Source organism: Myxine glutinosa, chromosome 3 (genome assembly GCF_964187855.1).
Source record: "Myxine glutinosa chromosome 3, kmMyxGlut1.1, whole genome shotgun sequence".
NCBI lineage: Eukaryota > Metazoa > Chordata > Myxini > Myxiniformes > Myxinidae > Myxine > Myxine glutinosa.
In genome coordinates, this window is record NC_136263.1 from 93589654 (window position 1) to 93616901 (window position 27248).

At 43.4% G+C, this 27248-nt stretch overlaps 1 protein-coding gene across 7 annotated transcripts in view; it reads right to left on the reverse strand.

Moving 5' to 3' along the window:
* Window positions 1-27248, reverse strand: part of RPTOR (regulatory associated protein of MTOR complex 1) — a 301256-nt gene that overhangs the window by 114576 nt on the left and 159432 nt on the right. For all 7 annotated transcript variants that reach the window (XR_010983689.2, XM_068110470.2, XM_068110468.2 and 4 more), the window contains exons 11-15: window positions 14371-14472; window positions 10249-10332; window positions 6924-7034; window positions 5358-5432; window positions 5170-5235 (exon numbers count right to left, since the gene is read on the reverse strand). Coding sequence is in view for 6 of the 7 variants with exons in the window: in XM_068110470.2 (XP_067966571.1) it covers window positions 5170-5235; window positions 5358-5432; window positions 6924-7034; window positions 10249-10332; window positions 14371-14472 (438 nt within the window). In the remaining variant the exon portion in view is untranslated. The remainder of the gene's footprint in view (window positions 1-5169; window positions 5236-5357; window positions 5433-6923; window positions 7035-10248; window positions 10333-14370; window positions 14473-27248) is intronic.

Here is a 27248-nt window from a genome sequence, read left to right on the forward strand (position 1 = left end):
CCAGGTTTCACAGGGCATTCGGTGAATTTCACAGGGTATTTAGAAAAATAAAACTTTGTGTTAACGTCTGTGTAGACGGACCTTAATATGAGTCTATTATTTCGTAAAACTGTGATTATTTTGTAAATAAAGCACTAATTAGCATACTAGTATACCATAGACACATGTAATCATGTTATGAATAGTTCTATCATGATCTATGCCCTTCAAAACATGGGTCTAGACACCTTCATTTTTCAATTATCTGCAATATTGGCTGAGATATGTCAAAAATCGTTTTTTTGATAATGGCAGCAGTAATTTGCATAAAAATGGTATGTGGGACATTGTTTCAGCTTGGGGCCATAGCTAGTCATTTTCTACACATTTTTTCCAATCTAGAAACACTGGTTAGAAGTATATCTCCGGGGGGGTGCAGGGGGACCTAGTCTTTTTTTGATAATGGCAGCAGTAATTTGCATAAAAATGGTATGTGGGACATTTTTTCAGCTTGGGGCCATAGCTAGTCATTTTCTACACATTGTTTCCAATCTAGAAACACTGATTAGAAGTATATCTCCGGGGGGTGCAGGGGGACCTAGTCTTCCTACTAGACTAGTGATGTATATATATATATATATATATATATATACAGTGAAACCTTGACTTACGAGTGCACCAACTTACGAGTTTTCCGAGATACGAGCCGTCGCTCGGGTGGTTTTTTGCTTTGAGATGTGAGCCGAGATCTGAGTTACGAGCTTACGCCACCCGCCACTAGGTGGCCCAACGAGTGTTCCGGTCACGTGGTTATCTTGCCGTGCAAGCATCTCTGCCGTATATCGCTGCTGCTTTGTTTTCGCATGTTGGTTATTTTGGAAAATTTCTTAGTTTTAACCATGGGTCCTAAGAAATTGAGTGCCAAGGGCAGTACTGAGAAGAAGAAGAGGATGATGTGCTTGGATATAAAACACGCAATCGTCGAAAAACATGAGCGAGGTGTGCGTGTTGTCGACTTGGCGAGGCAGTACGATCGTAGCAGTACGATCGAAACATTTTGAAAGGGAGGAAGAAACAAACCTCGTTGGACAGGTTTTTATTGAAACGCCCTGCAAGTGAAAGCGAGGAAAATGTGGCGAAAAAGGCAAAAGTCATCTCCTCCACCTCCGCCAGCATCTTCGTCTGATCTTCGAGGTAAATACACTTAATAAAACCAGTTTATTTCTTTACATTGTGGCGGACACGGAAGCTCACTGGCGTGGTGACATCATTCCGCGCACCAAGTGGGCGGCGGCCACGTCGAGGGGTAGGCGTGGCCTCAGGATATACACCGGGCGCGCAGCCCGGAGCGCCCCAGTGTTACAGTGAGCTCTTGAATAAAGACTCTTACAAATTACCACGTTGTCCGCTTCCTCCTTGTTTACAAGCAGCGCGCGTAACGCCGCTTATTATGTACAGTATATACGAGGTCGTGCTTGTTTATACATTATTTGTTATTTATAAAGTACATTTTTCTTATTTAAAAACACGTAACAAAAGAAATTGGTGTGGTTTTTTGGGGGCTGGAACGGATTAATAGCATTTCAATGCATTTTAATGGGGAAATTTAATTTGAGAAACGAGCAAATTGAGTTACGAGCTCGGTCACAGAACGAATTAAACTCGTAAGTCAAGGTTTCACTGTATATACATATATATATATACATACATATATATATATATATATATATATATATATATATATATATATATATATATATATTGTTATGTCGGGTGGGGTAGTGATATGTAGAGCCAGATAGATCTGTGTCGGTAATGTGCTTCGTCTGTCACGGTAAGGAATCTGACCTGTAATAAGTTTCATGTGTCGGCGTTTTGTCGGCTAAGAGAATACCTGTGAGCATACAAGGATGTTCAAGTGATAAGTAGCGTAGGGATTAAAGAGTAGCGCCTTTGTGTGTCCTCACCTGGTCAGCCAAACCTTTGTCCCATATGGCAATGCACACCTGTAGACACTTAGTTAGGATCTCCTTAGTGCAACATTAAATGACTCCCTTCCCTGACAGTGACTTCGGAAGGAACAGGCAAAAAAACCAGGCAGGGGCACCGCCGATGATGGCCGCCGCCAAATACACCTCCGACAGGCCAAACCACATCGAGTGCCACGCCCTATCACCACGCTACACGCTACGTGCTATCACCACGCTACACGCTACGCGCTATCACCACGCTACATGCTACGCGCTATCACCACGCTACATGCTACGCGCTATCACCACGCTACGCGCTATCACCACGCTACATGCTACGAGCTATCGCCACGCTACGGTCCTGTGATTGGTCGGCGCGCTGGGCACGAACCTCGAGCCAACGAGTGCGAGAGGCGCGAAGCTGGAAGGTTCGGTGGAAGTCGCTGGTTGGTAGCGCGCCAAGGCTGACATCACCGGCAAGGTTATTTAAGAGCGCTCCGAACGCCATTGGCTCTCTTGGTGTTTGGACATCATTCAGTCTTGCAGCTCTTTCTTCTCCTCTTCGTCTTGCGCAGCCCGAGTGGAGTTCGCTTGCTTCTTGCACGTTTGCTTCGGGAGAGCTGACTGGGACGTGACAGGCCGATCGTGTGTGAAGATCGACCTCGCTTGGAGCCGCTGGCCTGCGTTGGACGCACAGTGCTTTTCCTGCTGTGGGACCTCGTGGTGCTTGGAGCGGTGCTCGGTGCTTTGGAGCTTGGAGCGAGGCCTCGTGGTGCTTGGAGCGAGGCCTTGTTGTGCTTGGAGTGAGGCCTGGTGGTGCTCGGAGGCGGACGGAGAGGGCCGCGTGGGACGTCGGCGGACACGACTACAAGACTGCAGACAGAAAAGCTCGCACCCCACATTCCCCAATTACACGACGAACGTGTTCTTTTATTAATTCTTCCCTCGTCTTGTTTCTGATATGTGTGGGGACGTCCCGATTTAGGACATTTTATTACCGGCGTGTGCTTTTTCCTGTCCTTACCTTTTTACTTTAATAAACCCTTGTATTACTTTCCATCCCCTTTTAAACCTGTGCCCGGTTGAATTAATTTCCCTGCAGCTGCCGTCGCCATCCAAAGGTACACGCTTACGCAGCTTGCATTTTCCTTCTTCCTCCCGCGTGACCATAGGAAAATACGTATTGGTTGTTGCCTCCGAATAAACCGTTTAGGCCTATCCTTGACCTTCTGGTGTTAACCAGTCGCACGACAATATAATCAGTCTATTTGGATTGGTGGCATTGAAATTATCTAGCACTTTCTGTGCAACAAAAACGAAGCTTTTACAAAGTCCTTTTTCTACTTCATCAAAAATATGAGCAAACCATTGGTTTTAGTGTAAATAGCTGTCAATTTGGGAGACATTATATTGTCTCCCAAGACGGCACACAGAGGATGCCAATGCCTTTTTTTTACAACACACAATAGTTGAGCCAAGTAGCACCAGTGGTATAACAAACAAAACTTTGAGCTTAGTCCAACCTGGCACATAACAGTAGACGAGTGTGACAAATGTGCAGTTCAGCTCAGCTCTTGTGTGTTGCAAAATGGGCATCACTTGTCGTGCAGAAAGCCCTCTCGTGTCAAAATGTACAATAAACAATTTTACAGCTGATGGTGCAACAGCCCAAGAAAGGGGTTTTCCACAGAACACCCAACAATTTGTGTAAGAGCTCAAACATGTATATTGTATAGTGCCGTGAACACGAATCATCACCCTGGATTCAAAGTCACCAATGCAGGCTGTCAAGGACGTATGCCTTCCTCAACAATGGCACATATAATTACCTTTATGCTGATGTGACAGCTTCTGGCCAGCATTCTTGGTTAAATAATTCGTAATATTTTCGTTTGTAGATACTGTAGTTTTGCATTTCCGTATGTTCACAAAACACAATGTTTGGGGCAATGGGAAATAACTTTCGCAATTGCATTCAGTCGCAAATGACTTCTAATTGGAAACAGGGCGTATGCAATGCCATCATAAATAGCAGTGACCTTCAATAATTTTTCAGGCTGCTAGTTTTAGGGGGGGAGGAGTGGGGTAGGTCTGACTTTTTAATCTTCGGCAGCAGTAAATGCTACTCAAACAAGCTGCCTTGGCGAAAGGCAACAGGAAAACTCTTTATTTAATGGACAGCAAATCGTTGTGCAGTTTTTCATTGGGGGAGGAGGAAGGAGTAAGAATGGGGAAGAAGGGAGTCATATTTCCTGAAATTCATCACAAAACTTGCAGCTACTTCAAGGAAAAATGCAAATGCGGTGACATGTTTGAAGCGGGTCTTGACAGTGTAGACAATAACGGAAATTTTGGTGCCAGAACATCTAGGTAACACACATCGACAGAGTGGAGAATTTATGTGCCATGGAGGGCTGCTGCAAATAACCGAGTCCATTAGTATTGTGATTGTTATGTGAAGCAACACTTTATAAACGAAATATTTAAATTGTGTAAAGAACAGCTTTCATCAAAACTACACCCTTAGGTGAAGCGATATAACCTTCATTTTTTGAAATGAGGAAGTTCTTTTTTTATTACCACGCCATATCCAATGTATATACCATTGTTCATTATATTGTCATGAACCAATATTTTATCATATTGTCATGAAAATTGAGATGTTTTATGGTGGCTTCCACGAAATGCATTCGCAGCAATGACAAGATATGTTGGCAATGATAAAAAAACATACAAACATCTTTCAATACAAATGGTGAAAACAATGCGATTCACAAGGACATGAACCCCTTCATATATCATGCTCTCTACAGGGCATCAGTTCTGCTGAAGCAGTTTCTTGGCTGGGGTTGCAATCGTCGATGGGTCACCACTCTAACACAGGAGGTCAGGGCAGGAATTTGGCCAGCGCGCCGGCAATGACTCGCCTACTTTAACTCCTCAACATTCATAAATATTACATTATCACTGTAAGAAATGACAATCAAAGTTTGATAACCCCCTGTGTTGTATCACTAGCAGGGGCCAAAAACAGTGTACATCCAAACTGGAAATGAGAAGGCTAATGTAAGCAAGGCAAAAAAGTAGAATGTAAGAAGAAAATTGAGATGTTGCGACAAGTTTGAGGATATGGATGTAAATTGTTAATCAGCAAAAAAAAGGAAAAGAAAACGTGATTGAAGAACAGAAGTGGAAGATTTATGCATTACAGGTCTCTTACCTGCCCAGCTGCATAGTTATTTACAATAACAGCAAGGACAAAAGCTGCCATTGTTCGTTGTTCTGCCTTTGGGAAAAAAAAAAAGACAAACCATTAAAATTTTTGCTAATAATAGAAAAAATGATCATTTCCGGGGGGGGGGGAAAAGTAATAAATTGAAATCTCTAACACATGGAGATAAAACTCACAGACATGAAAGGGTCACTGAGGACAGATAAGAAATACTTGTGCCCACCATCTTTTACGAGATCTGCCTGGCACGACTGCAGGAGACAAGATGAAAATAAATTAACAAAATTACAAGAAAGACATCATGCAGAGCACAACACTAGCAAAATCCACCCCTCCCCAAAATAAAATAAGTTGCCATGGATACATCAAATTGTCCATTTCATTAAGATTGAAATTGACAGTCTTAATCAAAGCTCAGGTCAATCGGATTAAAATTGATGACTTTTCAGATGAAAATTTATAGTGTTAGAAGCTTGACCTTGAGTTGACCTTTGTCCTTTTGACCTCAAACTAGTTTGTTTCCCAATTTAGTGACTCAATATGCAAATTCAGTTAAATTTTCAAGTCAATCGGATGAAAAATGACAATTTTAGAAATTCAACCTTAAGATGACCTTTGACCTCAAAATTGATGGGCTCCTTCCTTATGACCAACTCTACCATCTGGTGAAGTTTCATGAAGATCGGTTTAAAATTGTGACCTGTAGGCGATTGACAGACAGACAGACAGACAGAATAACACAAAAGATCAACCAATATACTCGAAAAATATCGTATCCGGATTCGGTTCTTCACCAAAATTTAATGGATTCGTCCTTATCACACACCGAACTTGTCCACCAAGTTTCGTCCCAATCCTTCCATAACTTTTTGATATATCCTGCTGACAGACATACAGGCAGGTGTGGATACATAACCTCCATCCCGCTTCGGTGGCAGAATTAACAAAACAATCCTTACATAAAACATTTGCAGATACAAAATGCACAACAGCAAGTCTGCTTTAATGAAAGATGAAAAAACAGGCACAAGTGTAGTTTGTTAACTCAACTGGACTATGTCCAGCTGAGTTTTTGTCGACACCCAGTGTCCGTCGTCCGTCTGTCTGTCTGTCTGTCTGTCTGTCGTCTGTAAACAATTCGACGTCTACACTCTAAAAGTCACAAATATTGATTAAATTTGATGAAACTTGATATGCAGCATCTTTAAGACAGAAACTAGTTTGGGATTGCATTTGGGCATTGCACGCCCAAAAATGGGCGCGGCAGGGCGGCCATATTGAAAAATCAATTTTTGTCAATCTGGTACTTCCTAATGTAGCTAGAAGGCTGAAACCTGGTGTGTAGACAGTATGTAACAAACCTCAACACATATATTACGGGTTTTGACGATGTCCGAAAAATGACCTCGTCATGACCTATGACATGACTTGACCCATAAACATCAGTTTGGACAACGTCCAAGCTCTACAAGTCACAAATACTGATCAAATTTGATGAAACTTGTGCCTTTTGCCACTTAAAGATATTTGAAAACACACATATAAACGCACATATAAACATATAAACGCACATATAAACTAAATAGTTTGTGGTTCTATTATGCATATTCTAACCATATTGATATGGACCAGTTGAGTTCAGGTTCCCTGGAACCTCTAGTTTTGTTGTTCTAATGTGATTATAAATAATTTTTGGGTGTTGTGCTGATTGGGAAATGCAAACCTGGAGGCAATGTACTCACACTGTCCACTGCCAAAATCTTGGCCCAGATAAAAACAAGGAGTGGACGGAGTTCCCTTGCGGAGCTCTGCAACAGCTTCAGAACGTACGGGAAGATACCCACAGAGAGGGCCTACAAAAGCAAGGAGACAAAATGCAGTTAACTTAATTGACCAACAAATGCCAATCATGCACATTCTATCTGCTTATGGGCATATTTGACCAGGATTCGATTGTGAATTTCGTCTGAAAGATTGTAAAAGCTTTGGGGTGCATTTATACTTTGGAGGCACTGCCCCCCATCGATCGAGGAAAATATCTAAAGCTATGATACAGCATAAAATGGTATACTATTTCAAAAGGCACTGCAGGATCTTTAGTGACCCTTTCACAAGAAAATGCCAGCAAAGAGGACAGCAGCTTAATTCCCCCTTAAAACAGCATACATCGATATTATTGGAAAGCTTTGCCAACAAAGCACCAGGTTGAGAGTTTTGGGCTAGATAGGGAATTGAACCAAGATGACACAGCTCAATGGTGAGTATGCAACGTCTGAGCTATCCTGCTATTCCCAATTGCGCAATTGCTAGAGAAACCCTCTGCATCATTGCCTTTTAAACAGGGGAAAGTATCATGAAACGCCAAACATACTGCTTCACAAATAATCATTATTTTTGAATAATTTCATCATGTCGCTGCAACTAACTGTGGCAGAATTTCATTTTATCAACATGAGGTAAACATAAATTACAGTGGAAATAATTAATTCTCCGGGTTCTGTGAGCTCAAATCATTTTAATCATCACATCCATGGATGGGAGAGATTCCCGGTACACAACACATTCAACATAACATTCGGACAATCTCTCCTCTAATACTTCAATACATGCATTTATATACATTATTGGCGATGGAGGTGGGGGGACTGTTTGATCAAAACAATTTTAAGTATTTTCCCACATTTATCACAATTTAATTATTTAATCCTGTTGATTAATCTAAAATGATTTGAGCTCACAGAACCCAGATAATTAATTATTTTCACTGTAATTTATGTTGACCTAATGTTGATAAAATTTAGTTCTACCACAATTTTGCGAAGAGAATGGGATGAATCAGCGACTGGCACCATCAAGTCTCGTTTTCGGAGGACTTCAGCCAATAGCAAGCCATGTGGACAATAACAAGAGGTTCTCAGTCGTTAACTACAAGCATATCGAAGATCAAAGTTCTTGGGAGTATGGTATGTGTCAATGAAGAGCCAGGGTGCATTATCAAGGTCAGATGTGAGAGAGTGTAGGTTTTAAGTGTAGGTTTTTGTTTGGAGTGTAGGTTTTTCCAAGTTCGCTCTATACGTGGCATTTTATATCGATCCAAAGAGTATATATATATATATATATATATATATGATATAAGTTATTTCCTACTATTTAATAGTTAATCTTTTCAAATTAAACGCATTTTATTTTTTACAAGTACTTCAGGCGATACATATTTTAATATACCAGATTAACAGCATGGTAAGGCTCTAGTATAGAATTTTCTTTATACTTGCCAGCTTTATTTATTTTATTTATCTACAGACTTGGTATTTAATATGGAATTTTTTTTTTGTGGCGGTGAACTTACTTTTCAAGATGACTTAGAACCAAAAGTTCATTGGAATTATGTTGAAATTATTCTAGAGTTTGTTAATGTGACCTCTAAAAGAAACAAAAAGCACATTTGACATTTCGCAGCAAATAAATTGATCCTTGAAAGTGATGTAAACTGATATCGAACTCAATTCACGGACAGTACTGTGTTAAACTTCTGTACGTTTTCCAGAAGTATGTCTTTATTTTGCACATTAGCCAAAAAAAATTTCAACAAAAACAAAAGCTAAATTATGACTGGGATCACAGACAGTAAAATTACAGTTCAGTACTTCGTGTAACCCCCACGAGCATTCAGGAGAGCACGTACACGTTGAGGCATGCTGTTCACAAGATTTGCCAAGGTTTGGACAGGAATCGCTTGCCATGCAGTGACAATAGTCTGCTGCAATTCATGCACAGAGGTCGGCTGCTGGTCCAAGTTGTCGATTTGACGCATTAATTCTGCCCACAAGTTCTCTATCGGATTCATATCCGGGGACATGGCAGGCCACTCCATATGCTCTACACCACGGTCAGCAAGAAAGTGTTGGATCATGCGAGCACGATGAGGCCGTGCATTGTCATCTTGGAAGACAAAGTTTCCTCGAAAGGCTGCACGAGCAAATGGAAAGCAATGTTTCTTCCAGAATGACCCTGTACTTGAACTGGTTCAGGTTTCCATTCAGAACAACCAGGTCAGTTTTGCCCCCTGAATGAAAAGCAGCCCAAACGGTCACCCCACCACCTCCAGCTTGGACTCTTGGCACTATAAAATCTTCGTTTTGGGCTTCATGCACTTGTCTGCGCACTCGGACGCGGCCATCTTGACGATAGACCAGAAATCTAGACACGTCACTGAAGGTCACGTGATTCCAGTGTCCTGGCTGCCATTGACAGTGCTCTCTGGCCCACTGCAATCGGCGCTGGCTGTGTTGTCTTGTCAGGCGTCGCTTTCTCAGGGGACGCCTGGCACGATAGCCTGCTTGAACCAGTCGTTGGTTGACTAGCCTTCTGGATACAGGCACATTTGTCAGTTGCTGCCACTCAGCCCTAGGCCGATTAGCTGACTTGGTACGGCCATTGCAGACTAACCGGTGCAGCTGGCGATCATCTCTCCTTGTGGTTCTGCGTGGACGTCCTGGCCTCGGTATTGGAGTCGGGACACCCCTCTGAGCATTTCGTTTCAGGATCTTTGACACCTCACCTTGAGTGATGCCATACTGCCGAGCAATAGCACGCTGTTTCATGCCAGAATTTCGTAAAGCCACCACTCCATGACAAACAGCATTGTCAAGTTGACGGACCATCTCCAGAGGAAACGGCAATGACTTTTGTAGACGTGCAGCAGTTGTTTTCCACTAATACAGAACGCAACAACCCTTATATACCCGATTGTGAAGCCAATTGTCAAATGTACCTGTCCTTACATTTTGTCACGCCACCTGTGATATAATTCTGTTATTGACTTCTTGCTGCGAAAGACAATCAGTGACATGGTTCTTTCAACAAAGACATCACTGAAGGGTAAAATAAACTCACCAGATTGATACACTGAGTTCAGAAAGTAAACCCAAGTCAAGAAAAAAAAAATATTCCATATTAAATGCCAAGTCTGTATATTGGATACAATTTACCGTACTTATAATGGGCAAAAAAAATTACTCTAATTAAAAATTCACTTCCACATAACTATGTGAACTACATTCTTACCAAGCTCACAGCCCAGGGTCCCAGATCCAGGAATCTGCCTAGTAGGTCGAGGGCTCGTAACCGATGCACTTGGCTCAGTAAGACCTGGAGAAGACCGAATGATCATGTACCAACAATAAGCTTCAACTACAAATAGGCCAGCAGCATGTTCAGCATGCAAGAGAGAAAATTGGGAATTAAAGGCAATAACTTCAGTAATTTGTGATAACAATGACATAGCAAATAACAGTACATGAGGGAGACGACCATCACTAACCAGGCTTTCGGGTCTCATTTACTTTATTCCTCACACAGGCAATAAAGTCGAAGCACAAATCAGCCAACGTGGTCTACAGTAGCACAAGCATAAAACAACCAATCCACATTTCTGAAAAGACAGACATCAGGGGTAGCAATCAGAAGTGCCTATGTTGATCGAGATAAAAGAAATCAAAACTATAAAGTTAATTGAGCACCTTGCTCTGGTATTGTCTTGAGAAGCAGACATAGGCAGGGTCTATGAGTGGCAAATTTGATTGGCCTTGATGATGTAAAACGCTGGAATATTTTATTCCAAGGACTGTGAAACAGAAGGGTTTTGAAAGTGCTATAAAGGCGATTTGTGTTATGCAGTGTTCAAGTATCGTATAGTAATGGAGAAAAAGTATATGGTTATGTACGTATGGCTTCTCACATTGGTTGTTATCTCCATATGAGGGCTTTCAGATGTCGGAGGATAGTTCTCCCAGAACTCAAAATCTTCACTTCCTTTTTCGGTAAAGGATCACTATTCATGAACTAGATTGTGAAACTTCCTTCTCATAGCTTCGTTTCAAGGGCGCTTTTCAAAATTCTCACTGAAGAGCCTCCACTTCAAGTTCATTTGTAGTGATATTCCCCAGAATGCTTTTTAAGTGCTCAGTAAGGGTTTTCTTGATCATCCCTGTTGCTCTGACTATCACCGGAACAATTTCAGCTTTCTTCAATTTCCAAGTCCTCTTGACCTCATTTTTCAGCTCCTGATATTTGATCATTTTCCTGGTTTCTGAAGCATTTAGTCGAAAGAAATTGGGAACTGAAACCAAAATAAACAATGCTGACTTTTCCCTTTTGTGTTTGAGCACTATGTCCAGTCGCAGTGCTTTGTTTGCAATATCCATTCCTAAAGACCCAAAAGACCCAGAGGACCCAAAATAACCCAAAATACCTCAAAGACCCAAAAAACCCTGAAGACCCAAAATACCCTTAAAGATCCCGAAGACCCTGAAGACCCAAATACTCTGAAAGGCCAAAAGACCCTGAAGACCACATAAACCAAAAATACCCTGAAAGCCCAAAAGACCCAAAATACCCCGAAGACCCCAAATACCCTTAAAAACCCCAAATACCCAAAATACACAAGTGACTCAATATACAAATGCTGTTCAATTTTCAAGTCAATCGGATTTAAAATGGCGATTTTAGAAATTTGACCTCCAGATGACCTTTGACCTCAAAATCAATAGGCTTCTCAATTGTTACGACCTCTACAACTTGGTGAAGTTTCATTACAATCGGTTTAGAAATGTGACCTGTAGGCCGGTGACAAACAAACAGACAGAATAACAAACGCAACCGACCAATATACTTGAAAAATCTTTGATTTTGCAAGTAACAAACTAAAAATTACTCGTAGAGCGACACTTGATAAAAGAGAACAAAGTAGAATGGCACTCGGTAGAGCATCCTTTTGACTTCACAAATAAATTGGTGGTTGAATTATGTGACCAGATATGCAAATCTTCTTCAAATTAAGTTAACCGGATGAAAATTGTCAATTTTATAAATTAGGCCTATGTTGACCTTTTGGCCTAAGTTTACCTAAAATAGAATTGGTGGTTGAATTCAGTGAGCAGATATGCAAATCCTCTTCAAATTCCAAGTCAATCGGATGAAAATTGAGGCTTTTAGAAATTTGACATAATTGGTGACCTTTGGCCTATGTTGACCTATTGACTTTTTGACCCCCAAAACAATACGCTTATTGCTTGTGACCAACTCTCCCCATTTGGTGAAGTTTCGTGAAGATCGGTTGAAAATTGTGACCTGTAGGCAACTGACATAGACAGACAGACAGACAGACAGACAGAATAATGCACAAGACCAACCAATATACTGTAAAAATCTTCGATTTTTGCAAGTAATAAATATAAGATAGGGAAGCAGAGAGCAGAGAAAAGAAATGAATATTAGGTAAGAGGGGAAGGAGATCAGACAGGGAAATAGGTTTGAGTATCTGGGGGAACAGTGACCGGGGATGGTAAGTCGCCGGCAGTGGTGTGGAGGACGGTTCAGGTGGGTGCAAATGCGTTGAGGAGAGAGGATGGAATAATGGCAGAGAGAAAGATGTCATGGAAATTGAAAGAAAAGGTTCTGATCCCTTGTGTAACACCGGCCTATCTTTATGGTCTGGTGACGGTGGCACTGACGGAGAGACAACAACAGAGGCTGCAGGTTTGCAAGAACAACTGGGTCAGGAGGACTGCGGGAGTGAAGAGGGTGGACAGAAGGAGGATGGATGAACTGAGGGAAAAGATTGGGGTGCAGATGAGCTAAAGGGGAGATTGGTGAAATGCCGGCTGAGACGAGCTGGGCACTAGGTGTGGATAGCGGAAGAGAGAATGGCAAAGAGAGCAGATAGGTTGAGGGAGCAAGGTAGGAGGAAAAGAGGTAGACCACGCTTGAGATGGGAGGATTGTGTGAGGAGGGATATCAGTAAGTTGGGGATGGTTTGAGAGTGGAAAGAGTTGGCTGAGGACAGAGGGGAGTGGAGGAGTATTGTGGTCAAGGCAAGGCAGAAACTTGTTGCCATTGGACTTCACCCTTTATAAACGAAAGAGGAAGAGAAGAAGAATTTACATGTTAAATTAGTTGTTCATGCCTGTTCTTTGTGTCCTTTATTATGTCCTTAAAAACAGTAAATTTCCTGCTTGGAATGATTTTCAATTTTGTTGGACTGCCAGATAGGCAGATAAGACGAAATAAAATTATCTCACTCCTCTCTCTCTGCACATGTGTGATCATGATGAATTCAGAGCCAAAGTACTACTAAACTACAAGTTCTTTTTCTGATTCATGTTCCAATTTGTGTTCAAAATATAACATTCAATTGAAATTAAGTTGTTCCTCAATCATAAACTGATGTTTATAGACAGACGGACAGACATAAGTGAACCAATTGCTTCACCTTGCATTTCGCTTCATGTGAGCATACGGTAATAACGACAATTTTAAACACGTGCACCATAAAAACCATACCCGAACAGCATTGGCTGATCATAGTGTGATAATAGCAGTGAGGGGAGGGAAAAGGACAGAGAGGGAAACCTCAACCTTGAGGACCAATTGTAGACAGTGTCGCTTGTCTTTTTATAGACGTGTCGGCCCTTTCAGAATTATCCAAGACAACGTCCATCACAATATATATGAACATACTAGCTGAATGCACCCGCGTTGGCCTGGGTTCTTTTTGAATGAATTTAATCTTCTGTACATATGTCTGACACAAGCCCAGTCTCAGTTAGTGCTCAACGATTCCTTGTTATTTCTTCTGTCGGGCCCCGTGAGAGAGAATTTTCAAAGCATGTGTTGCAATCGGTCAGATATTCCTATTAAGTGCATAAGTTGAACTTCAAGAGAATTTTGAAAGAAGAAGAAGAATTATTGCAAAATGGGCCCAGCCCGGCCGAGGTGGGCCTCGACCGGCCTCGCCACCTAGCCTATAACCTTCCCGGGGCTCGTCCCGACATTTTTTGCTTCAGAGGTTTCCTCCTATCTTTCACCGTTCAGGAGATTAGCACGTGCAGACAGACAAACAAACAAACAAACAAACAAACAAAAACTTTCTTTTATATATATATATATATAAGATAGATAGAAGATAGATGAATACATTCCCTCAAATATCGTTCACACAAATACTATCAATAAATTAATTGCACCCAAGAGGTCAGTAGTTCTTTAACATCTGCAATTACCCATACCATTTAACAATTAACGACAAAGGTTTTAGAAGCATGTGTAAAGGTTAGTTTATAAAATAAGTAGGTCAAGCAATCATTGATTTGTGTGATGTAAAGAATTTGCTGTGCCCTCTAGACCCACCTGCAGAACAATAGGAAGTTGTTCTGGAGGACTTCTGTTCTCCACACCGAGGTTAACCCACACCTGGAAAGCCGTCAGCTGCTCGGCAAAAAAAGGGCTGTTCTGTGAAGTGAACAGAAACAGAAACAGAATTATTTTGAGAATTAACAAAAACAATATTTTAAAATTATAATACATGCATATCACAAAAAACAGTAACAGCAGCAAAATATTCATTATATTACGGTTTGGGACCTTTTTCTTCTTCCTTCCCCCACACCCCCCCTGTGAGTTAGACCAAGTGGTTTGGTCCATGGGTATAAAGCCTATGATTGGCTGTGGGGCAGGGGAGTGGCCAGGAAGGTGATTCAGAGGAGTGAGTGGCCATTTTGGGAGAGGGCTTATGGCAGAGTGCTTTTCGCGGGTTGTAGAGTGTCCAGCTGCAATCTCTCTACCGGAAGGGTGATGTTGATCGAACTCTTGTTGCCTACTCCTACCCTCTCATGCTGGGCCTGCACTGGGGCCTACCACTAGGCCTGCCTTGGGGCCTACTCATGGACTTGCCTACTCCTACCCTCTCGTGCTGGGCCTGCACTGGGGCCTACCACTAGGCCCGCCTTGGCGCCTACTCGTGGACTTGCCTACTCCTACCCTCTCGTGCTTGGCCTGCCCTGGGGCCTACTGTTGGGCCTGCCTTGGGGCCTACTACGAGGCCTGCCCCGGGGCCTACTGTTGTGCCTACTCTTGGACCTGCCTACTCTTGGACCTGCCTACTCTTGGACCTGCCTACTCTTGGACCGGCCTACTCTTGGACCGGCCTACTCTTGGACCGGCCTACTCTTGGACCGGCCTACTCTTGGACCGGCCTACTCTTGGACCGGCCTACTCTTGGACCGGCCTACTCTTGGACCGGCCTACTCTTGACTGGCCCATTCGGGTTTTTCCCTCTCTTCTCCCTTCTTTGTTTTATGTGTAGGAAGAGATTTTTCTTGTGATAATCTATAAATAAAGACAGTGTGATTGAAGGCTTGATTTGGTGTGCTTCAGGCCATAACAAATTTGGGGCTTGTCCGGGATACTGGATTACATGATACCTGTGTTGGATTTTTGTTTTTTCATAATAAGTCTCATTGGCAAATAATTTGACTTTTGTTTATGGTGCTGATACTTCCATATTTACTACCGTCGTACACCATGGCTGAGGAGATGGATTTTGAAGTGAAGGAATTTTTGGAGAAGAAGGGGCTATCAGTGCAAGATGTAGAACTGTTACGTAAGGTAGAGTTACGAGCTGTAGCTGATCATCTTGGGGTTAGTGGGACATCTCGTGTGAAAAAGGCGGAGATTGTTTCGGCTATTGTCAGTCACATGGGTTTAGAACCATGGGTAAGATTGAGGAGTGAAGCCTTGGAATTGGCCCGGATAGAATTAGAAGAAAGACAGCTCAGACTAAAGTTAGAAGACAAGGAACGGCAAAGAAAGTTTGAAAGACAAAAGGAAGAAAAGCAAAGAGTTTGAAAGAGAAAAGGAAGAAAAGCAAAGAGTTTGAAAGAGGAAAAGAAGAACGACAACGAGAGTTTGAGTTAAGAAAATTAGAAATGCAGGTGGGACAGACCCCACCGGTTTCCATCGATTCAGGTGGGGGTCAAAATGATCTCCCCTGTTCCTTTGATGTGGCTCGGAACATTAGGCTTGTTCCCAAGTTAAACGAGGAGGAGGTGGAAACGTTTTTTCTGTCTTTTGAAAAGATAGCAAAACGTCTTCAGTGGCCCGAACAATACTGGACCCTGCTACTACAAAGTGGGTTCCATAGGGAGAGCCCAGAAAGTTTATTCAGCTCTGTCGGAGGATCAGTCAGAGAATTATGAGGCTGTTAAAAAGGCTGTGTTGTCAGCCTATGAGCAAGTTCCGGAAGTGTACCGGCAGAAGTTCCGAACCCTGAAAAGACAGGCTGGGCAGACATTTGTGGAATTTGCGAAGAGGAAGAAAATGAGTTTTGATCGGTGGTATCGTTCTCTACAAGTGGATAGGAACTATGGTAATTTAAGGGAGGTGGAAGAGTTTAGAGTTTAGGAACAGTATCCCCTTGGACCATCTTAGTCCATCTTAGTGGGTTGTATCTTAGTTGTATGTATCTTATGTACTTGTATGTACTTGTTGTATGTACTTGTATCTTAGTGGATTCATCAAAAATGTAGTGGTCTGAGAGGGTCATTTACCAGTGTGGCAGCTACATTCAAATGTAAGGTGTGCACAGAGGGAGCTGCAGATGGAGGAAATGTTGAGTTGGATCTTGGAGACGGCGTGAAGCTGGAAGGTGTGAAAACATTTTGCTACCTCGGAGACATGCTGAATGGAGAAGGTGGATCGGACTCGGCAACGGTTGCTCGAGTGAGATGTGCATGGAAGAAGTTTCGGGAACTGAGTGGCGTGCTGATGAGGAGGAGAGTGTCGCTGAAGCTGAAGGGAAAGGTGTATGCTGCATGTGTGAGAAGTGTTATGATTTATGGGAGCGAGACATGGGTAATGAACGTAGAGCAGCAACAAAGGCTGGAAAGGGTGGAAATGCGAATGGTTCGATGGATGTGCGGAGTATCGTTGAGAGAGAGGAAGACAAATGATGAATTGCGAAAGATGATGGGAATATTGCCTGTGATTGATGCTGTGAAGAGGAACAGGTTGAGATGGTTTGGTCATGTGTTGAGGAAGGATGAAAGTGACTGGTTGAGAAGAGTGATGGAAATTAATGTAGAAGGAAGTAGAAGACGGGGAAGACCGAGAAAGACTTAGCTAAAGATGGTGGAAGAAGAAATGTGGGCAAGGGGGTTAACAAGGAGAGATGCAGAAAATAGGGCAAAATGGAGAAGATTGTCATGGGGACCACAAGGCTAACCCCCGCTCTAGCAGGGAAAATGGCCTTAAAATGCATGTTGTTGTTGTTGTTGTTGTATCCCCTTGGACATTAGGAGACACCTTACGGATCATAAGGTTGGTGAGTTGAAAAAAGCTGGTGTTGGTGCAGATGATTATGAACTTACCCATAAGAGAGGCCTTGGTTTTCCTCATTACGGTACTACCTGGGATAACAAGAAGGGGGTTAGTGAGGTCCAGTCAGAGGGGGAGTGGACCGACCATAGGGTTCCATTGGTGCAGCCGTCTCTGAGTAGACAGTTGGAGTGGTCGAGTCAGGCATCTCGCCAGGGAACGGCCCCAACGTGTTATTACTGCAAACAGCGGGGACATCTAAAGTCCAATTGTTGGAAATTGCAAAGGGAGGAGAAGCAGGGAGGCTCCGCTAGACCTATTGCATTTGTTCAAACCAAAGTGGGCAATCACCATGACTGTGCCCTTTTAGTTAAAGCTGAGGATACTGCTGACTTTACGAGCCCTGGACAGGACCGTTATAAACCTTTTCTGTCCAAGGGCCAAGTGTCTTGGGACGGGGAAGTCAAGTCCGTCGTTATTTTGAGGGATACTGGGGCAGCTCAGTCGTTGATGTTGTCCAATATTTTACCATTGACTTTGAGTAGTTCGGTGAAAGCGAGTGCCTTAATCCAGGGCATTGCAGGTTGTTATGTCCCAGTCCCCTTACATCGGGTGAACTCGAAGTCTGATTTGGTCACAGGACCCGTGACAGTAGGAATAGTCCCCATCCTCCCCATAGAAGGTATTGGTTTCCTATTGGGAAATGATTTGGCTGGGGATAGGGTTGGTGTTTCCCCAGTAGTTTCCATACATCCTATAGTTCAGCAAGAGACTGAGGATTTGCAAGAGGAGTTCCCCGGTATTTTCCCTGCTTGTGTAGTGACGAGATCCCAAACGCAGAAAGAGAAGCAGACTGGCATAGAGTTGACAACTGTACCAGATTCTGAGGTGTGGTTGGCGGAGACGTTTTTCAATGATTTAACCAGCAATGAAGGGATAGGGAATGGGGCTTCTTGTGTGCCCGTGTTGAATCATTATTCACTAGTTAAAGACCAGCAGGCAGATCCTGTACTAAGAGACCTCAGACAAAAGGCTATGACGGAGTTGGAAGCTAAGGAAGTCTCAGACTGTTACTATGTGAAATCTGATGTGTTAATGAGAAAGTGAAGACCACCTCGTGCTCCGGCCAGTGACGATTGGTCTGTGGTACACCAGGTAGTGGTACCACCCCGTTATCGTCTTGAAATTCTACGGCTGGCCCATGAAATTCCCATGGCTGGACATGCGGGAATCAGGAAAACTCAGGCTAGGATCCTGGCGCATTTTTATTGGCCTAAGTTGCACCAGGACATCGTGGTGCACTGTAAGACCTGCCATACCTGTCAAATGATAGGGAAACCCCAGCCCTCGATGAAACCAGCTCCCCTTGCACCCCTGCCCGTTTTTGAGGAGCCTTTCAGTAGAGTACTGATTGATTGTGTTGGTCCATTACCAAGAACTAAATCGGGGCATCGGTATTTATTAACCATAATGGATATGTCAACTAGATTCCCTGAGGCTGTCCCCTTAAAAAGGATTACTGCTAAGGTGGTGGTGGATGCCTTGGTTCAGTTTTTCACCAGATATGGTTTGCCAAAGGAGGTGCAGTCTGACCAAGGTTCAAATTTTATGTCTGGTCTATTTCAAGAAGTCATACACCAGCTTGGGATCAGGCAGTTAAAGTCGTCGGCCTACTACCCCCAGTCCCAGGGAGCCCTTGAGAGATACCACCAGACCATGAAAACTATGTTGAAGGCATATTGTATGGAGTATCCTGAAGAATGGGACAAAGGAATCTGTTTTGTGTTGTTTGCCACCAGGGATACCCCGAACGAATCTACGGGTTTCAGCCCATTTGAGTTGGTGTACGGCCATGAGGTTAGGTTAGGGGCCCTCTAAAAGTAGTAAAAGAGAGATTCATCGAAGAGACTGAGAACCCTAACCTTCTGGACTACGTATGTGCTTTCCGGGAAAGACTTACCACCGCCTGCAAGGTCGCCCAGGAGCATTTGAAAGTATCTCAGCGAGTGATGAAGGCCCATTTTCACCAGAGGGCGATAGCTCGTAATTTTAGGCCTGGAGACAAGGTGCTAGTTTTACTACCTCTGCCTGGGGAGCCACTTTCGGCGAAGTTTAGCGGTCCCGACGTGGTTGAAAGGAAGCTGAGTGAGGTGAACTACGTGGTGCGGACCCATGATAGACGGAAACCCCGCCGGGTGTGCCATGTTAATATGATTAAAAGGTACTATGAGCGTGAGGCCGACCTCGGTCGGCCAGTGGGGCTAGCTAAGTTGGTAGGTCATATAAACCATCCAGATATTGACTCTAGCGAATCTGACAGCGTCGCTCTACACGAACCTGAGAGAGAACCCTTGGGAGCTAAGCTATCAAACTCGGAGGTGTTGACACAATTGGACTCTGAATTAGCTCATGTTCCGGAGGATAAACGATCTGATGTAATTGCTCTAATTGGGAAGTTTGTCCATCTTTGTTCTGATGAGCCTGGGTGCACCTCATTGGCTTCCCATGATGTTGAGGTAGGGAATGCTAGACCCATCAAACAACACCCCTATCGGTTAAATCCTAACAAGTTGGCTAGGGTTCGTGAAGAGGTACAATATATGCTAGAGCATGACATCATCGAACCCAGTCAGAGCAGCTGGAGTTCGCCCATTGTACTCATACCAAAGCCCGATGGTTCCGCAAGATTCTGTATAGATTATTGAAAGGTGAATGTGGTAACCCGCACTGATTTGTATCCCATTCCAAGAATTGAAGATTGCATAGACAGGGTAGGCAAGGCTGCTTATGTTAGCAAAATAGACTTGCTTAAAGGTTATTGGCAAGTACCTCTGACTGACTGGGCAAAGGAAGTCTTGGCCTTTGTGACTCCAGATGGCTTATATCAGTGTAAGGTAATGCCGTTTGGGATGAAAAATGCACCTGCTACCTTCCAAAGGTTAATGAACCAGGTTACAAGGGGTCTTCCAAATTGTGTAGCTTACCTGGATGATGTCATACTGTACAGTGATACATGGCAAGACCACTTGAAACATCTCAGAGAACTGTTTGTTAGACTTACCGATGCCAACCTTGTTGTAAACCTCAAGAAAAGTGAATTTGCCAAAGCTAGGGTTACATATCTCGGTCACGTTGTTGGTCAGGGTCAAGTATCCCCACGAAAGGCCAAGACCCAAGCGATTGCCGATTTTCCTGTCCCCACCAATAAGCGAGAGTTGCTTCGGTATCTCGGTATGTCCGGGTTCTACAGGAAATTTTGTGCAAATTACAGCTCGCTCGTGGTACCCCTAACCAACTTGTTGAGGAAAAATGAAAAATTTGTGTGGTCTGAATCCTGTCAAAAGGCTTTTGACAAATTGAAAGCTATTCTGGCCAATGAGCCAGTATTGGCCGCTCCCGATTTTGGGAAGCCATTCAAACTAGCTATAGACGCAAGCGATGTTGGTGTGGGAGCTGCACTCTTTCAGGATGATGCGTCGGGTATTGAAAAGCCAGTAAGTTACTTTTCCAAAAAGCTGAACAAACATCAAAAGAATTACTCTACTATCGAGAAAGAGGCCTTGAGTCTGATTTTGGCTCTACAGCATTTTGAAATATATGTTACAAATGGCTCAAGCGATGTTACCGTATATACTGATCACAATCCTCTGGTTTTTCTGGAAAAGTTCAAGATGACGAATCCACGCCTTTTCCGATGGGGGCTTTTAGTACAGCCGTACCCCCTTGAAAATTGTACATATTTCGGGTCGAGATAATGTCATTGCAGATGCTCTATCTCGAGCTTAAGAGATGGTTTTTTTTCTTCGTGCCCCTGCATGAGCTATGATGCCTGTAAATGTCACAAGGAGAGATGGCTGTTTGTTTATTGCACTGTTTATGATGGGTTAAGTTTATGCTTGCACTGTTTATCCTGTCTTTGTAAAAGAAAACTTTTCTTGGGGTAAAGTTTTCTTCTTTAAGGGGGGGAGGTGTTACGGTTTGGGACCTTTTTCTTCTTCCTTCCCCCACACCCCCCCTGTGAGTTAGACCAAGTGGTTTGGTCCATGAGTATAAAGCCTATGATTGGCTGTGGGGCAGGGGAGTGGCCAGGAAGGTGATTCAGAGGAGTGAGTGGCCATTTTGGGAGAGGGCTTACGGCAGAGTGCGTTTCGCGGGTTGTAGTGTCCAGCTGCAATCTCTCTACCGGAAGGGTGTTGATCGAACTCTTGTTGCCTACTCCTACCCTCTCGTGCTGGGCCTGCACTGGGGCCTACCACTAGGCCCGCCTTGGGGCCTACTCGTGGACTTGCCTACTCCTACCCTCTCGTGCTGGGCCTGCACTGGGGCCTACCACTAGGCCCGCCTTGGAGCCTACTCGTGGACTTGCCTACTCCTACCCTCTTGTGCGGGGCCTACTGTTGGGCCTGCCTTGGGGCCTACTACGGGGCCTGCCCCGGGGCCTACTGTTGTGCCTACTCTTGGACCGGCCTACTCTTGGACCGGCCTACTCTTGGACCGGCCTACTCTTGACTGGCCTATTCGGGTTTTTCCCTCTCTTCTCCCTTCTTTGTTTTATGTGTAGGAAGAGATTTTTCATGTGATAATCTATAAATAAAGACAGTGTGATTGAAGGCTTGGTTTGGTGTGCTTCAGGCCATAACAAATAGCATCAGCAAACATGAGAAACTTGACTGAATCACTCAATATAATGATATATGCACAACACACAAAACTACAATCACTACTTACAATCGCGTGAAGGTCTCAAGCTTCTTCCACGAAACGAAAACATATAATTGAATGATTCTCAGCTGTGGCAAAACTGGTGTGTTTAGAAATGAAAATATTTACTGATCCTTTGAGAATCCTCTTCATTTTAACACCCATTATTAACCCACCTTTTCTTGTGGGGTCGGCCGTGGGAAGATCGACACGAGTCTTCACAAACCGGCTGGCCAGGTCTGACGTTCGACAAGTTCGGGCAGGAATTCGGAATTTGGCCATGGTGACGGTGATAGCTCACCTAATCTTCGCAGAGAACACCATGGGATCTTTAGTGTCCACCAACAAATGCTGGCAGAGAGGACACCCTTTTAATGTCCATCCAAGTGACGGCACACATTGATGAATCACCCTGCCTGTGAAACACCGGGATAACACTTTATGGCTGTGTCGGGATTCAAACCCAGACCAGAGAGCTGAGATGTGAGTGTGCGGACATCTAGGCCATTCAACCAGCTATACTGATCTTTTTAGAATAAAGGGAAATAAAAAGAAAAAACAATAAAGACAACTTTAAGCAATGATCAGACTATTTTCTGCTTCTTTATCAAACTTACCAGTCTTACACCTGTGTCGAGTCACTAAAATGGCATCGTTGTCATAAATGGACAATCTTGCAAATAAGCATTAATTTTTGGATTCCACCTTGTGGGGTCTGCCAGGGGGAATTATTCTGATGCAAATCTTTATGGAACTGGCTGGCCAAACCTTACATTCCATTGTGACTGGAATTTTTCCAAATTACAGATGGAATTACGGGATACGATGAAAGTTGCGCTCTCGTGTGTGTGTGACTGATGAGACCGCAGACGTGTTTGGGAATGGGTTTGTAAATTAAATTTCTGACAACAAAGGTGGCAAAAGCTCAGCAAAACTGCATCAGTGTGTTTCCTCTGACAAAAGACCACCTATCAGAGCACAACTTTTAAAAGCACTCGAGAGGACTATCCTTCTCACAGATTGGAAAGGTAAGCACAAGATATAAATTTCTCCACCCAGAAAGTAAATCCTCCATGCTCTGCCCCTTAATGTAAGACAGTGCCAAATGATCTGTCAGCAAATCTGCAACGTTCAGAAAAAAACCAACAATAGGATTTTCAGCAAATCCATAAAAACTGCTGACAAGTTTGTTGCGGTGGTGCTACAGCTGCATTATTATTCTACACTGCCTCACAAAAGTGCTCATCATATACTACACCCAACACCTGTGACTAGTTTAAGTAACAGACTGAATTCCAGTCAGCAGTCTGGCACTTAGTCGGGTACAATAAGAGGGGTGCTCAACGTTAATTATATTCAACAAATGCTCAACATCATGATCCTCCCTGCTTATTAGTTGCTCCACAAGAAGGGAGGATCGTCAGGTTATTCTGCGGGTGGTCAGGTCATTTTTACCATTCAAACTAGTGGTCACACCTCGACAATAATCAAATAAATTAGCAATTTTACCACTTCCACCTTAGCTAAAGGTCGTGGACAAAAACGGAAGCACCTGGGAAAATGAGGGACACCAAGCAACGGCTTCCACACAGGTGTGGCCCATGTGTTAGTTAAACAAATAACATCCCAGCATGCTTAGGGACATGCTTCATAGAGTCCCTGGTGTTGGGCTAGCGGCTAGGGTGCCAGCTTAGGATCCTAGGATCCTGGGTTCGAATCCCGGTCGATCGCTGAATTAACGCCAGGGGTGTTGACTCAGCCTGTCATCCTTCCGAGGTCGGCAAATTGAGTACCAGTTCACTAGTAATTCCCTGTTTGTCGTAAAAAGGCGACAAAAAGGGTTGGCGGCAGGAAGGGCATCCGGCCGTAAAACATTGCTTCAAAAAGGGGACCAAAAAAAACAACAACAACCACGGTCCCCGAAAAAGGCCAACCCCCGCTTATGGGGAAAAATGGCCTCTAAAGGTGTTTTTTTTTTTTTGGTTTTTTTCATGCTTAGGGACATGTATAAAAATGCTGCACAGGCCTGGTTGCCTACAATTGCTTTAAGAGCATGAGCATCACAGTGATGCTTATCCATATGTCATTGCCTTCTCAGTCACGAGATATGAACCCAATCAAGCATTTATGGGATATTCTGGAACAACGCGTGAGGCAATGTTTCCAACAGGTGTGAGTCGATTTATTTTCTCGTGGAATACTGATGCCACATCGCTCTTGCAGAATCCCAGATGCTAGAGGACTCTATGCCAGGGTGCATACAGGCCATACGTGGTAGCGCAACGCCATATTATGTGACTTTACATTGGTGTGTCCATTTTTTGTCCACTACCTGTGTATCTAATGAATGTAATAAAGGACAACATAAATAAACAACCTAAGCAGCACAATTTAGATTGCAGACAGACTATATTCTAATGCTTTTTAGTTCCTAAAAGGCAAAATAAGGACAATTAGGTCTAACTGGAGGAACATTTTTATGATGATGCCATAGTAGAAAAAAATGCAGGCCCCTTTTTAGGATAGGTGTCTAGACTGATCGACGAGTTGAAAACCTTCGGGCTGAGGAGCATAAACATACAATGGGTGGGCAATGACAAGTTGAGGGAAGGACATGTTAAGTTATGTGTAAAATATTCTGCATTAAATTTCTCCAGAATTACCTTCACAGTTAATACAATCGAGCATGAGCATCAATCAATAGGTCTATATATCCATAAATAAATCAGTAAAACATGACACCGAGAGAAAAACAGATCTTACTAATCAATACATGATAATATTGCAATCAAAATTATGCTCTAGTTACCTCCACCACCAAAGGTGGGCGGAGGTTATGTTTTCAACCGTCTGTTTGTTTGTCTGTGAATATGATATCTCAAAAAGTTGTGGACAGATTCAGACGAAATTTGGTGGACAGGTTGGGTGAAGATATGAAAGACACAAAAAGAAGATACATGTGACAAGGACGAAATGATGAGATTTTGGTGAAGATCCGGATCCGGACACTCAAATTTTTATGCTTTAAGTGATTCTTTCCCAATGAGAGATGGGACTAAAAACGATATTGCACGATACTCAAAAAGTTGTGGACAGAATCAGATGAAACCTGATGGACTGGTTGGGTGTGTGAGAAGGACGAATCGATTCGATTTTGGTGAATAACCGAAACCGGATACGATTTTTTTATTTTATTCAGCAAGTGATTCTTCACCATTGAGTGATAGGGCCAAAAATGATATATAGCATGATACTTCAAAAAGCTGCGGATGGATTATGACAAAATTATGTGGATGAGATGGTTAGGCGACAAGAACAAGCAGATTCGACTTTGGTTCAGGTCCGAATCCAGATACAGCCTCTCGGTGGGATACAAAACATAAACTGTTCAGCCTGGCAGAGGTATGCGCTCTAGCGAGTGCTGTGCTAGTTAGAAGTGTTTCCCTATTGACACATTTATTGGCATTTACCTAGCCTGGGTTCAAATCTTAACCCAGCTACAAACGGTTAACCTGACCTTTCACATGCAAAACGATGAGTCAATGGGCGTGCCATCCATTGGAAGGACATCAAGCTGGAGGGCCCATCTCAACAGTACTGGTCGTTGGTGAATGTTAAAAATGCAGGTGTCTTTCGCAGAGATTATAGCTGGGCGGCTTAGCTGAAAAATTCGGATCGATTGTGCCTTTTCCCTTAAAAGCATGAAACTTGGCACATGGCTAGAATACCCGAAAAGAAAGATTTTTAGTCCAGGGGGCATCCCCAATTTCACCCCATATGGCGGCAATCTTGAAATCCAAGATGGCCGTCATACAAGACCTATTTTGATGAATATCTCCATAATTAGAACAGATATCAAAATGGTTGAAGTGCCTATACCTACATTTTTAGGGTCAAGGAATCCAATGGCAGCATAAAATATTCAATAGTATATGGCAGCCATCTTGAAATCCAAGATGGCCGCCATAACAGACCTGTTTTGATGAATATCTCCATAATTAGAACAGCTATCTAAATGGTTGCAGTGCCTACACCTACAATGGTTTTGCTGAACGGCATCGGGAGATTCAATGGGAACTGTGCATTTTGTGCTGGGAGTCAACAGCTGAGGATGTTCAGCATCCAAAAAACGAAAAGGGGAAAAGGGTGAAACAGTGCTTGCTGGTTACAAAACAATGACTGCAAACCTCCGTGAGTTTAATAAAATCGGTCTACTACCAAGGACAATAAACATTGATGCGTTAGATGAAGGTGACGGTATTGAGGCAGCCCTTATTGCACATAATGGCTGTTGGCATAGGTCCTGCAGACTGAAGTATAACAATACGGAACTGGAACGTGCAAGGAAACGTTCTAAAGATAGACCTGCATTGGCTGATGATGCAGGCGAGGGTCCATCTGGTGTTTCTAAGCGCACTCGTCAGTCGACTTCTGGATTGTCAATTCGTGAAGACCTCTGCTTTTTCTGCCAGAAGTCATCTGGAAAAGACCAGCTTCATGATGTTTCCACATTCAAGACTGACAGACGTGTTCGGGAGTGTGCTGCACTTGTAGAAGACGATGACTTGCTAAGACGTCTCAGCGGTGGAGATATGATTGCACTGGAATCAAAATACCATGCGAAGTGCCTAGCATCTCTATATTATCGTGCATCCACCATTCAAACAGAGCAAGCACCAGCAGACTATCGTGATAACATGCGCCACAGCACTGCATTTGCAGAACTTGTGACATTCATTGAAGAGAGCCGCTTTGAGGACCCCGCCACTGCTCCAGTATTTAAGCTAGCTGACCTTTCAAATCTGTATTCTTCACGGCTGGAACAACTGGGTATCAAGCATGAAAGCCGCATACATTCTACAAAGCTCAAGCAGAGAATTCTTTCCCGTTTTCCTGATATGAGAGCGACTAAAAAGGGCAGAGATGTTTTGTTAGTCTTTGATGAGGACATCGGGCATGCCTTAGCGAAGGTGTGTAAACAGGACAGCGATAGTGATGCAATCCACCTTGCTCGGGCAGCTGAAATCGTCCGCCGACAGTTGTTTGATAAGTGTAAGCCATTTGATGGTTCATTTAGTGAAACATGTCAAGAGGAATCTGTGCCTGATTTGCTGGTATCGCTAGTCAACATGATTCTAGAGGGTCCAAGTATTAAGGACCAGGCATTCCAACCTTCCAGTCCAGCTGCACTAAGCTTAGCACAGCTTCTTAAG